At 36.9% G+C, this 14,659-nt stretch overlaps 1 protein-coding gene and 1 long non-coding RNA gene across 5 annotated transcripts in view; both read right to left on the reverse strand.

Moving 5' to 3' along the window:
• The window catches only part of pdlim7 (PDZ and LIM domain 7), a 45,109-nt gene that overhangs the window by 4,582 nt on the left and 25,868 nt on the right, over nucleotides 1-14,659 (reverse strand). For 3 of the 4 annotated variants that reach the window (XM_082177597.1, XM_082177595.1, XM_082177596.1), the window contains exons 6-9: nucleotides 4,456-4,517; nucleotides 3,761-3,998; nucleotides 3,181-3,361; nucleotides 1,557-1,677 (exon numbers count right to left, since the gene is read on the reverse strand). In XM_082177597.1, coding sequence (XP_082033723.1) covers nucleotides 1,557-1,677; nucleotides 3,181-3,361; nucleotides 3,761-3,998; nucleotides 4,456-4,517 — 602 coding nt within the window. Of the gene's footprint in view, nucleotides 1-1,556; nucleotides 1,678-3,180; nucleotides 3,362-3,760; nucleotides 3,999-4,455; nucleotides 4,518-10,246; nucleotides 10,284-11,311; nucleotides 11,467-12,997; nucleotides 13,037-13,475; nucleotides 13,493-14,659 lie in introns of all 4 variants that reach the window. The other variant, XM_082177598.1, reaches the window with a different exon arrangement.
• On the reverse strand, nucleotides 8,465-10,240 carry LOC309504482. The gene is made up of 2 exons (XR_014208085.1): nucleotides 9,330-10,240; nucleotides 8,465-8,574 (listed from the first exon to the last, which is right to left on the reverse strand). It is a non-coding gene; the product is annotated as an uncharacterized lncRNA (long non-coding RNA).

Genomic DNA, 14,659 nt, shown 5'->3' on the forward strand with positions numbered 1-14,659 from the left:
CTCAAAACACTTAAAGCTGTGGCAAACATGTTTGAAACATATGTTTGATTCTAATGTCTCCTGCTCCTTCCAATAATGTCCTGTTTTAACTCTCACTAGTCATATAAATTAGGGACGTCCCGGTCAAGTTTTTTTTTTGTGCCCCTGCTCCAATCCGAGTAATTTAATAGAGCGATACCTAGTCCTGATCCAATACTTGTGCTGGGTGCACACTTCAAATACATTAAAGTTATTCAAGTCAATCCAATGCAATGCATACAGGGACGTACAGAGAATTCCTCAGGGGCAGGGGCTCAAATGTAAAAAAGGGGCATCTATCACTACAGAGTAAAAAAAAATGTGTTTACATGTAGATTTGCACTTCTTTTACTTTTAATGGCAGTAGAAAACCCAATTGAAGGTCCATTTTCTGCCACTAAATGCATGACAGCTGATGTAAAATAAAGGATCGGGCTCAGGATAGCGGATTCAACCAGTTAAAAATGCCTAATTGGCCCCGTTACTGATCCTTGAGATTGATTGGGACATCCCTAATATAATTAAGTGAAATTTTTTTTGCACTGAACCTTAAGATACTGAACCTAAAGGCATAGGGAAATGTCGGCTTTTATTACACGTATTTCACGACGGACCTTACCGAACATCCCAAACAATGCTGTGTGCTGGGATAAACGCGCTTGTTGTTTGTGCGTAATATGATGGTGTGGAGCTGACAACTCGTGAAGAGCTTATTAAATGTGTATAGGAGCCAAACAGCGGCAGGAATCCCTCCGTCACACACACACACAATCTGCTGCGAGGAGACGCGGTTCTGATGCCTGTACTGAACTGTGATGGGCAACATCACGACTATGATGAGAAATAACAGGTATGCTTGAGCATTCTGTCCTTTTTAAGGTCATGTGACATGGTCCGTGATGCATTTATATTTCATTCGAACCGCACCAGAGTTCGTTTGGAAGCGGACCGAGACGCATCTTTTCAGCGGTCGTTTGGACACATATTCAAATTAACCACACTAACAGTGCATCTGCATCGAAGTTCGTTTTAACCGAACCAAACACGCCAAGTGTGAACACACCCTCAGTCATAATTCTCCCTAGTCCTATAAATTAAAGTGTCAAAATTAAATTAAATTAAATAAAACAAAAATTCCTGATGCCTTGTTGCATCATAAATGCAAGCATCACAAAAAAACTGTCTACTACAACACATGCTAAAACTTTCAGCTGGTTGCTCATGTGGTCAGCATGAGTTTGAATCCGTCTTGTGATTCGAATAAACAAAAAAAAGCTTTAAAAAAAACCCTGAACTAACAGTATTAATGGTTTCATTGAGCAGCAAAGCACTTTCTACTAATTGCATATTTAAAGTAGATTCTCAAGCATAAAAGTTCTCAGCAAAGCTCCTAATCAATGTTCAGGGCCGGTATGGAGCAGATTTGAAGTCTGAAGTGAAGTGGCAGCATTTGAATGATTAAACACCACAGGAGCCCGCGCTCGGCTCTCGGCAGGGGCTGTCGATAAGATGTGCGGCCGGGCGTGTGAGTCGCTCACCTCTCTCGCAGTAGGGCTCTCCCTCCTCCATGTAGAAGGCCTGGTTCCTGATGGGCATTTTGCAGGCGGCGCACAGGAAGCACTGTACGTGGTAGGTCATCTTCAGGGCGTGCATGATTTCCTGTGGAGAGGACAGAGGGGTGTGAGGGAGCCGTTTCTGAGGTCATACAGACATTGTCATAGTATTATATTGTCATATTATAACATTAACTTACATCAGTTTTTTTTTCAACAATTTGCATTAATGCATTGCATGATTCAATTCTGGTAACGCTTTATCATTTCTGTTAAGCCATTAATATTAAAGTCAGTGAATATACATTTTTTGAAGAATATACAAATTTAGCAAATTCGAAAACAGCTAAAGTCAACATGAAATGCTGTTTGCAGCTCATTTTTTAACGCTTGGAATAATAAATAAATAATTAACCTACTAATGTATTGTGCACAAAAAGACAAGAAATGTGTGTAAATATGTTAAGATGATCAGAAAGTAAATGGGGTAAAATGATGTTGACTTCTGACATTTTTAACTAATAGAATGTATATTACATAATGTAATGCTCTGTATATTACAAATACTGTATATATTATTATATACCACCGTTCAAAAGTTTGGGGTCTGTTAGATTTTTTGTTGTTGTTGTAATTATTATATTGTTTTTAAGTGTCTCTTATGCTGCATTATTTGTTTAAAATACATTATTGTAAAATTTTACAGTATTATAAAATAATATTACAATTTACAATAACCGTCTTTTTATTTTAATATATGTGACCCTTGATCACAAAACCAGTCACAAGTCGCACGGGTATATCTGTGGCAATAGCCAGCAAAAATTTTCTTTTATGCCAAAAATCATTAGGATATTAAGTAAAAATCATGTTCCATGGAGATATTTTGTACATTTCCTACCATAAATATATAAAACATTTATTTTTGTGAGTGAATGCAGCACAATCGCCAACATAAATGGACAACTTTAAAGGCGATTTTCTCAATGTTTTGATTTTTTTTTGCAACCTCAGATTCCAGATGTTCAAATAGTTGTATCTCGGCCAAATATTGTCCTATCATAACAAACCATACATCAATCGAACGTTTATTTATTCAGCTTTGAAAAAAAATGACCCTTGTGACTGGTTTTGTGGTCCAGGGTCAATATTTAAAAATATATATTTATTCCTGTGATGGCAGATCCTTCAGAAATCATTATAATATGCAGATTTGCTTTTCAAGAAACATTTATCAATGTTGAAACCAGGTCTGCTGCTTAATATTGTTGGGGAAACAGTAACATTATTTCTCGGGATTATATGATGATTCGATTTTTATAAAAAAAAATTTTTAAAGAAAAAAAGAATGAAATGTCTCTATTGTCACATTTGATCATTTTCATACATCCTTGCTGTATAACAGTATTGATTTCTTTTAAAAAATTTAATAATTCTTGCTTACCCCAAACTTTGGAAGAGTATGGTATATTTATTTTTTTACCAGTATCCTTAACGATTTAAATTATTCCACCACTCAGTTTGAATGGATCAGTGTATATTCCTGTGAAACTACTCAAAAGAACTGCATTGTGTGTTTGTGTTGCAGAACGGTAGGAAATGCGCTCACCCCAGTTATTTTCTTCTTGCATTTGGCACAGTTGGGTGAGTAACGGTTGTCATAACACTTGGTGCAGTAAATGGATCCTTTTTCCTCAAAGAAGCCCCCCTCGTCCAACACCTTTTGACACTGACAGCACATGAACTCCTCAGGGTGCCAGGAACGACCGAGCGCCACCACGTAGCGTCCCCTAAAACACAGGCACACGAACACAAAGTCTTACAGCTAAAGTCTTCTGCACTGAAGTGAAAGGGTCAGCTCAAGCATCAGCAGCTGGGTTTAGCACTCTTAAGTGTTCAGTGTGCAAAAGCCATTCTAATGGAAATAGTAGGTCAGACGCAGAAACCCACTGCATTCTGTATTGATTCTCCACAGCAGAAAGCCCAAGGACATGCCGCTATTTCTGTGCTCAGCGTATTTTAAGAAATATTCCTGCCTTACAAAGTTTGACAACCTTTTATCCCTCCCCATGTCTTGAAGTAATGACATTTAGCACACAGTCATCATTGATTTGGAGGTATTTTGGGCTGCCTGCAGCAGTTAGCTTTGGGATTTTACTACATTTTCGGCAGTATGACTCCAGCCGTACCTGATGATCTTGTTGCAGGCGGCGCAGAGCGGCGTACAGCCACTAGTGTCGGCAGGGCTCTGCTGTGCTGCCTGAAGGATGGAGCTGCGGTTCTGCATGGGAGTGGGTTGGACCGGCTGCTTGTGCTGGGTCACCACCGTGCTGGTCTTATCTGGGTGGTAGCGGTCTGCAAAACCGGGGTCCGTCACCCATGGTGGCCTGCAGGACGGGCCGGAACTCACTGGTGCTTTAGCTGGTGCTAAACAAAAAAAGACAATGAAACATCAATTTTTTTCAGCACTTCCTCACTATGGTCCAACAGAGACCTGTTAGCAGTGTGTACATTTATGGGCTGCTATTAAAACGAGTGCAATCGTAGTCTAAAATGGCTTGCTTTTATCCAGAGATATCATTATCATTGAGATGCTGCTAACACCATGAGAGGAGAGCAATAGGAGCGGCTCATGGTTTAATTCAGCTTATATAAACCGCATCTCGGGAGAGTGATAATTGAGTCATATTATCATCTTTGACTATAAACACATCAGTGCCCCTTATGTCTTACTTTTCCCATTAACATCAGGCCTGTCTGAGCCAGCCGGACCGCTCCGTGAACAAGTCAGCGAGTTAAGTCCTCCCCGTGGGAGCGACTCCGGGCCGTGAGTCAGTGCGTACTGTGAGAGTCAATCTATTCTGTCAGTTCTGAGAGTACTTACCTTGAACTTCATCAGGTTTGTCTGCTGGCTTGGACTTGGCAGGACAGGGAGTTACTCCGTGACTGTAGAAAGAAAATTTCCTTTCAGAACACAGGACATAATAAAATGCCGTTAGCCAGAGCCAATGAAAATGTTATTAAGCTATGCGACCTCTGACATCTATATCCTGGATGGAAAGTACACTCCTGAACAAAGCGAAGAGATTAAAACATCATGACCTGGCATTTTATGCAAATTAAAGAACATGATGGGGGTTTTCTGCTTTATTTGTGAATAAAAATCAAACATTTCATCTTTATTTTAATTTTTTTTTTACTTTCTTCAACAAAATTACGACATATTTAGACTAGTTAGACCTTAGGTTATCAAATAAATATCTTGTTAAAATTTTTTTAATTATATATATATATATATATATATATATATATATATATATATAAACACACATATACATATATATATATATATATATATATATATATATACACACACACACACACACACACATATAATAATATATATATATAAAATTGGGGCCCCCTTGAAAGTTAGCAGAGGCCCCGGTCCCCTGGTTAAGATTTAAACTGATTTAGACTATGTGTGGTTTTAGCTTACAGATTACTCTAAAAATGTCAGTTGTAGCATTTATGAGCTTTTCACCATACATCATCTGAATGAAATGAATAAACATATCCAGATCTGGTACTTAATCATAGCTTCATGATCACACAAGAATAACAGAGTCATGTGCTTTCCAGATGTGTGTATGCAGTTTTATGATTGCGATTATGAGTATGTCATTCCTCATGTTTGGTGCTTTCTCAAATGAATTAATGTCGTGAAGTTCCCTCGGCGTAAATCTATACAGAGTCAGCCAAACAAGTCTGTCTTATGTTTTATTGCCAAACATGGTTTTAAAATGATACCAGTTGGACAAAGCGAGATAACGAATGATTAAATCTCTATTCAGAGAGATTAAGAATCGATGCATACTGATTTCAAACTATGTCTAATTTATCTCTTATTTGCACAAAACACATTTCAGTTCTGTCCCAAACACTAGTGTGCTGCCCACAACAGGAAGTCTGTTCCAAACAGTAAGTAGCAAAATTACACTCGTTTCTACCCTTGCTAGAATCGCCAATCCCAGAGAGCACTGCACTGAATTTTATTTATAAGGCTATAGAATTTGATCAAGATAAAACAATTATATCTATTTAAATGCAGTATTTTATGTAATGCCCAAGTCAAGTCACCTTTATTTATACAGAACTTTATACAAAACAGATTGTGCAAAGCAGCTTTACAGTGATAACAGGAAAATTATGCATTTCAGCCGATGTTCAACTGAAGTCAGTTCCGTGTTGTAAGATCATCAATTATTAAATTAGTTCATTTCATCTATAAAGCAGTTCTGCAAAAAATGATGTCATCGTCCAGTTCAGTTCAGATCTCACACAACAGCACCAGTACAGTCAGATCAATAATATAACGAAGTCAGATCAAAGACTTTAGAAATAAAAAGACGATGCACTCATTCATTTCGCCAGAGTGGTGCAGGTGTGATGTCACTTTGTAGGCCAACCGGCAGTTAGCATCACGCTGGTTCCCTCGACAAAAACCCAATAGGATTTTGCCATAGGCTTTTGGATTATGACTAAAAACAAACTCTGTGATCAACAAAAGTTTATGATACTTGCACGTTTTGTCCATCAAGATAATTATCACAGATGAACACAACTTATGTGAATTTTGAAGCCAAAATTTGTCTCCCGAAGTAAAAACCGGAAGTGCTAAAATGCTAACTCGCTTCCGTGTTTTGGCCTACAAAGTGATGTCATATCTGCACCACTCTATAGACCTAATGTAGCCCCGCCCCTTTTCAGCGCTGCGCTCGTTGTCTTTTGTTTTCTGGTCTGTATTTTCACAATGATCTTACGTATTTATGAATGAACGGCTCGTTTTAAAATCTTCCCGGTCTACCGGCATTTGTTAAGACATCTGCTTTAAACATTACAATCCTCATGATAACTTTCGTTACCTTTACAATAAGTAAATCCACTTCGCCAGCTAATCACTCCTCGACAGCGATGCCATAGAAATATACAGAGCGACCACAAAAACGGTAGTTCAAAGATGGCTGTGTGCTTGTTTCTCTGGCGCATAAGGTCTATTGCGCGTTGCACTTTCTCCCATTCATAGTAATACAAGTCCAGCCTTCTAAATAAAAGAGCCAATCGGTATTTGGTAAAGTCATTGCATCACTGCAGCTGCCATTAGAAGCTCCGGTTGCTATAGAAAGAGTCAGAGTTCTGAGAGGCGCACTTATGACTGCACATGCGCATTGGCTAGTCCAGCCTGAAAAATGCAGATTTCAAGTATGAAATTTAATCGTAAGCTTGGTGAACAAGTTTGGAGAATTAGCCCATTCAAAGAGATTGGAGCTGTACTTGCATGACTGAAAAAGCTGCCGAGAGACGTTTCAAAGATGGCCGCCGAGTGAAATGACTTGCCTTAAAGGTACAGCAAGCAATTTCTGAGAAACGCTGTTGATATTTGAAATCACCAAAACAAACATGTCCCTACCCAAAAGGATCACACCCCTATCTTGATAGCTCCACCCCCATATTCACAAACACATGATGCAACACAGGCACCTTCCCCATCATGAGTGTATACGCCTGCTGGCAACAAGTGTGTTTTGGTGCTCTGTCCGATCCACTTTTCAACAGTGTTTCTCAGATTTCTCAGATTTTCTTTGGTAATACTTGTGCTAAGTAATGCTTAGAATATAGAGTTGTTAGCTTAACTAGCCAGCAAAGCTAACATTTCAATGTTTGAATCTTTGTGGCCCTGCTGAAAAAAAGCATATTAAACCAGCCTAAGTTGGTCTGCGGTGATTTAAATAACAATTAAACACAAGAGGGAAGTTATTTATTCCCTATCTTCTTTAAAATACTAAGGAACAGCCATGTATAAAAAGCAGAAAATGTTGAAATGAAGAAGAGGGAACAAACAGAGGCTGAAGAAAATAGAGGAGGACAGCAGAAAGTTTCACAATGTTTTATGTACTCATAGACATGAGTCAACAGATTATTTCATCTTATTGGAGACAGAACCAGAAGAAGAGCGATCAGATGACATCATAATAGTGAATTATGCTAAATTACAGTCAGAAAAAAAGAATGAAATATAAAGGAGAAAGAAAAATAAAATCCCAAGGGGGGCTACACAACAGTCAGAAAGACAGAAAGAGCAACAGGAACAGTCCTGTGATGGATAACTCCTCTGAACAACCACAAAAATCATAATAACAATAAATTAACATGATTATCAGTTTGTAGAAACGATACCACTTGAAAGAGACTATGTCACACCAACAGCATTCAGATATTCCTAATGGGAACTTGAATGTAGGGCTCAATTTGTGTGTTTTTTCCGACTATGCCTGCGTTTCTTCTCACGTTTGTTTTTGCTATTTTCAACTTGCATTGTTTTTTTGTTTTTTTATTTATTTATTTTTTAATTTTTTTCATTAACTTGACAACCCCCCCCCCCCATCCCCAATTTGTTGTCCTGGTATAGCTGGGGTTGGTGTTCACCCATAGCTGGCACGCGGTATCGAGGTGATGCGTTTGTATCTAGCGCGGCCGTATCTCAGCCACCTCGGCCTTCTGATGCCCGGGAGATAGAGCGTTCAGGACTTGATGTTGAGGGCACGGGCAGATCTCTCGTGATGCCAGTCTCTCAGCCTGGCATAGCGGGGACTCTGAATCTCAGTGAGGAACTTTTCCCTGCATTCATTGCACGACAGAGAACAGGAAATTAGGAGAGCAGTGAGAACAAAACAGAGGGAGAGAAAGACATGCCAGCACATATAGAAAGACAAAAGAAGGGAATGAAAATAAGGTGGAGAGCAGCAGAACAGAAAGTCAAATTAGAAGGGATTGAAGAAAGATTAAAAGTTGCAACATATGCAAGCAGTGAAGAATAAAAAAAAATAATAAAAAAATCAGCATATCTGTAGATAACCAGGCCCAGACAGAATCTGCAGCCATTTTCCTACAATTTCCTGTTTTGATTTTAATGGAAAACTTGCTAAATGGATTTGGAACTACACTAAAAAAAAAATAAAAAAAAGTAAAATTTACTCAATTTTTCTTTGGCAAGTTTTATGCACAAATATTTTTAAAGTAAATTTCACACACATATTTTTTAAGTAAATTTCACATATGGAATTAAGTAAACTCTACTTAACTAAGTTAAGTGAAAGTAACAAAGAAACTTGGCTAGTAAAAGGTTGAGTAATATTTATTTACTTGAAGTTTCCTTTGCAATACATTTCACTCAAACAATATAATACTGAATTAAGTATATGCTTCACTTAAAAATACCTAAGTAATAATACAATAGATATTGTGTAAGACAGCATATCTACATATCATGTGAACGCAGAGTACTCAATACTTGGTAGACAATACACAATGACGGTAACATTTGATGGATCGTTTGTGTGTTTGAATGTGTCATTTTGAGTAGAAAACGAACTCCAAATATCACAAAATGGCACTTTACTAATCCTAACAACAAAAGCAATGATGAAACAGTGTAAACACAGTTTGAAAACAGTGAAAAATCAACCTCATTAATTATTCAAGGCCCAGTGCATGATGGGAACAGAAAAGTTTAGTAATTTTACTTAATTTTATAACGTTGATATTTACGCTTTCATTTCTACACGCTTGAATTGAGTACTAATATAGAATTTACTTAATTTTTTTAAACTCTTGCCTGAACTAACTTTTTCATGTAAATTACATTGTTTTTTTCTGTAGTATTTACTTTACCACAAAATCATTTTTATCAGTGTACACGCTTTTTTCAAAGACAACAATTAAATAAGCCAAACGTTTTAAGGGCATTTAAACACAAGTGAGAGTGTTCTGATGGATAGCAATGCACAAGATGCTTTTTTAAGGGTATGGAAAACATTTGGTTTGAAATCAAGTAGGAAAATAGGAAAGGCTATTTCTGAAAGCAGAACTGGGTTGCATCCAAATTCCCATATTTCATAGAAGTGCATTCTTGTAGGTATTAGGGCGGTCGAAATCTAATTTGCCCAAGTAACGGTTTTAATTATTATCGATGCTAAAAACAGTTGTGCTACTTAATATTTTTGTGGAACCAGTGATACACATTTTTCTCAGGATTCTTCAAAAAGTACCACATTCATTTGAAATAGAAATGTTTTGAAGTATTATAAATGTCTTTACTGTCACTTTCGACCAATTTAATGCATCCTTCCTGAGCCTAGAAGTATTAATTTCCTTCAAAAAAACAAAAGCACTCCAAACTGTTGAAGGGTAGTGTACTTGAAAAAGACTTTTCAAATCTACTGGCAACTCAGTGGCCTTATGGGATAGCAAAGTTTCTATTGTATAATGGAATAATTTCATAAACCCTTGCATTTTTTTCCTCTACATAATCCACCCATCAAAAATCAATGAATTGAAAACGGCGTAAATAGATCTATAAAACTGTATTTTATACATGACAGGCATTTATATTCTGCAGAAATCTGTGGGGGTCTGATTATAAGGCACACAGCACTCTGTGTATGAATTTATACTGCAAATGCACAGATCAGACAAGGGCTCATAATGCGGATCAAAGCATATTTTCAGCATTTCTCCGCAGAGAGCTGATCTCTTAATGAGGGTAGAAAAAGGTCAGAGCTAGCGATTTAATGCTTCAAACTGCACTTCATTAGCAAGTTCACACAGTTCTTTACCTGGACCTTTTCATGTTCTCATCATCCGGGTCCTGCACTGAGGGAAGCAGGAGAGATACCAATCAGACCAACCATTAGACACACACACACACAAAAATTCCACGGCCAAGGTCTGCACAATGCTACAAGACACTTGAGGATTGCTGCTTTTAAAGGAACTACCTATCACCTTTCAACATGAGAGTCAATCCCGTGAGATGTACAGGAACGCTACGGCAACAATGGTTGACTGAACACATCTTTCCTACCACTTACACAAGAGCAAATCACAGCCACTCCGGCTCTAGATCGCATAAAGGAGAAAATCTCAGCCATAACCCTTTAAGCTATGGATAGATGACATTTCCCACTTCTTTATGATCTCAATCTCAATATCAGATCAGCAGCTGGGTCCTCTAGGACATGCTTTCATACCCTCCTACACTAAGATTAGTCCCTGCCGCCAAGTAAAAAAGGGATTTAGGAGGGACGTTTTTTTATTTTATTTTTTACTTCGGAACAGGGCTGGGAGATACAACTGTATATAGTGTACAGCACCGCAGTAAATACACAGTGCAATTAAAAAAAATAGATAAAACACAATTTTTTTTTTTTAAAGACAAAGTAGAAAAATACTACTGAACTACTTTAACAGCTTCATTATTTTATCATTTGAGTTGTATGAATGTACGTACGGAGCTAGAACGATAGAATGATGGATGGACTGACAGATACATGGATGGATAAAACTATAGAACGATGGATGGATGGATGAAACTATAGCACGATATAACGATGGATGGGATGAATTGGAGTTGAATTTCTGTAGCAAACCATCTCGTGATATACCACGGTATGAATAGTTTCATTCCACGATTAAAGATTTTGTTCATAACTCTTGTCCCTACTTAGGAATGTCTTTTTCCACATTACTTCACAAAAATACTGACTCCCTGAGAAATGATCTTTCCAAAGAAACCCATTGACACTAATGAGCTTAGATGCTGAAAAGCCCAAATGAGAAGCAAATGCTCTGAGAGGAGTATACGGCGATGACAGGCTGTGGTCTGCATGTGTCTGACTTACTGAAGTCAGTGCCTGTGAGCTGGGCCAGGATTCGGAAAGAGCGAGACTGGGTGGTGCCGGTGCGCGGCTGCCAATCCTCCGTGTCCTGGATCAGTCTCTTCTTACTGCGATCGTTGGGGATGAAGCAGGCCATGTTTTCCACCCGCAGACCGTGCCTGGAGACATGAGCCCTTCGTGACCTCTCTCATTCACCACAGCACACCACCAAAAATACACAACTGGCTTCACATAATGCGTGCAGCACAAGAAGAGACGACTACACCACACACAGCGAGGGAACGTGCTGTACATGAGGATCCCCCCCAAAAACTCTGTTTTTTCTGGGGTGCATACATTCATTTACAAAAACTCATCATGGTAACCAAAGTTTCTGACAAAATAGAGTAGTTACATTTGCTACAACTCCAAGTTACCACAGATCTATTAGAGTCACTATATTATTATGGTGCAGAAATTAGGACTAGCATTGTAAAATGTAGTAAGGTGATGTTTTAGTGCCAGGGTTTTCAACCAGGGGTGCCTTAAAGGGATAGTTACCCAAAAAAAAATGTAATTCTATCATCAAATACTCACTCTCATGTCGTGAGACTCAAACCCATAAGACTTTCATTCATATTTCAAACACAATGTTTATATTGTGAATAAAAGCCTAAATAAAGTATCTTCTGTTCATATATCACATATCACATATCTGTTCATCATATAAAGAGATTGTGTCTCTTCAGAAGTCTTGGATTAAACCTTTAAATTCATATGGATTTATTTTACAATATCTTAATAAACATTTTGAGGCATCAGATTTTTAGGTACATAGAATTTTAGTTTGTGTTTTGAAGATGAACAAAAGTCTTATGGATTTTGAACAATTCCCATTTTTTTGGGTGCACTATCCTAAATGTATACTAAGTAAGTAAGTAAGTAAGTAAATACTAAGTCATTTGATGGGGTCCATGGAGAAGAAGGGCTATAGATGTTTTAAAAATGTATTTATTTCATTTAACAATTAAATGTTCCTTATTTAAGCCAACCATAATTTTTTTATAGTAATTAATATTCATATTTTATTTTGTATAAATTTTATTTTTATTTTTTATGTTAATAGTGAGAGCTTGTTTCCCAGTGCAGCTTTATTAAACCTGGCATTTACTTTGAATATTGTTGACTCTGTGACAAAAATGTTGCTTTGGATAGAAGCGTCTGCTAAATGCAAGAGTCTTAAATCAAAGTTATTATTCAAAATAGTATTAATCAGTTTATTATTTAATTAAATAATGTAGTAAAAATATATCAGAGAAAATCTTTTTTTAAAGTACTGGAGTCTGTGGGTTGGCTGAGAGTCTGGTGGGAGGGTCTATAATGGCTGAAAACCCTGTTTTTCACACATCAGAGTCATAACTACATGCACACAAAATAATCAATCAAAACACCCACGAAATGTGATTTCTATTCAGGCTCCACATCATTGCTTCATGCTCTAATGAAGTCGCTCAAAGTGCACGACTACATTTGCTAATAGTTTCAAACGACCCAGCTAAAGTGCCGCGTTTCAATACAGTTCAACTCCTGAGTGAAAAAGCAATGAAACATGGTCTGATGTCGTCAAAAGCAGGAGTTTATTAGTGAGGTCAGCGGCAGGTCTTAGTTCTTTTAGCTAGTGCATTAGAGCCACAAGCATTCAGCACTTACTTCCCCTCAGGGTACAACTCCTCATAGAAGGCTTCTCCTCTAATGAACGGGAGAGTGAAGGAAGACAGAAAAAAACAGGATGGAGAAAAAAGGAAAAGGAGCACAAATAACAATAGAGAGGAAGAGTGGGAGGAGTACAACAAAGAACACAACAGTGTCCATTAACTTCACACCGAGTGAATGGAGACTGTCCACTACGCTCTGAAATATCAACGCTGGAATAAAGCTGTACATTTACAATCCCATAGTGAATAATTACAGATTGAGACGGCAGCTTAGATGTGAGAAATCTGCCGTCTCCTAAAGTCAATACTGCAACAATGCAGGCTTGGGAAAAAGGAAAGATAAATTAAATTTAGGGAAACAAATATATGAAAACGGATAGAGGCTGAGCCACAGGGCTGGGATTTGATAGCCAAAAACAATAATTGCACACATTTTTCAGAGCAGGAGGGAAATAAGGAAAGGCATTACTAACTTGTCAAGAACTTCCATCTGTGGAATGACAAAGGAGATTAAAAAAAAAAAGAGAGGAGAAGAGAAAATCGTTTAGAAATAAATCACACAGAGCAGAATACACAGCATTTAGAAAGACATGATGCAGAGACAAACAAAGCAAATTGTGGGTTTCTAGTGGTGAAAAGCATCACAGCGTGCGTTAAGTAACACAACAGAAAACGTGGAAACATGAGCTGTGCCTCCTGTTAAATAAGTTAAATGATTCTGTTCTATAACTTTTAATGTGCTTTTATTATTAAAGATATCCCTGCAACTTTTGCCAAACATGACAACCACTAGATCAAACTGACACTGAATCTGGCTCTACGCCATTAAACCAACATTACCCTAAATACATGGTTCCTAAAAGATGTATGTGTTTTCCAGTCGTTTGTGACAACTGAATAAAATCATTTCAATTTCTAGCCAGTGAATCAATAAGTATTTTAAAGTTGAGCAAGTAGAAAATATCCAATCAAAAAACTATATTTGATTAATTTACTAGGGGAATTTTTAAAAACATATCCAGAAAAATGCATATATATATATATATATATATATATATATATATATATATATATATATATATATATACACTATAACTTTTTAGAAAGACATATTTTATGCTCAACAAAGCTACATCTATTTGATCATAAATACAGTGAAAACGGTAATATTGTGAATTATAATTACAATTTAAAATAACTTTTTTTTTGTTTGAATATATTTTAAAATAGTAATTTATTCCTGTCATGATAAAGCTGAAATTTCAGCATCATTACTCCAGTCTTCAGTGTCACATGATCCTTCAGAAATCATTCTGATTTGATCATTTGCTGCCGAATAAACATATCTTAATATTATCAATATTGAAAACAGCCTGGCTGCTTAATATTTTTGTGGAAACAAGTATATTTCGATACAGGATTCTTCATAAGAACAGCATTTATTTAAAATATAAATATTTTGTGATATTATAAGTGTCTTTACTGTTACTTTCAATCAATTTAATGTCTTTGGTCAAAACAAGTATGAATTTCTTTCTTTTTTAAAAATAAAAAAAATTAAAAAATCTTACTGACCCCAAACTTTTGAACAGTAGTGTATATTACGAAATACATAATTATATCAAATATAATACTTCTGATTGAAAACTGCAGCCAT

Source organism: Leuciscus leuciscus, assembly GCF_965113295.1.
Source record: "Leuciscus leuciscus genome assembly, chromosome: 8".
In the NCBI taxonomy this organism is placed as follows: Eukaryota; Metazoa; Chordata; class Actinopteri; order Cypriniformes; family Leuciscidae; genus Leuciscus; species Leuciscus leuciscus.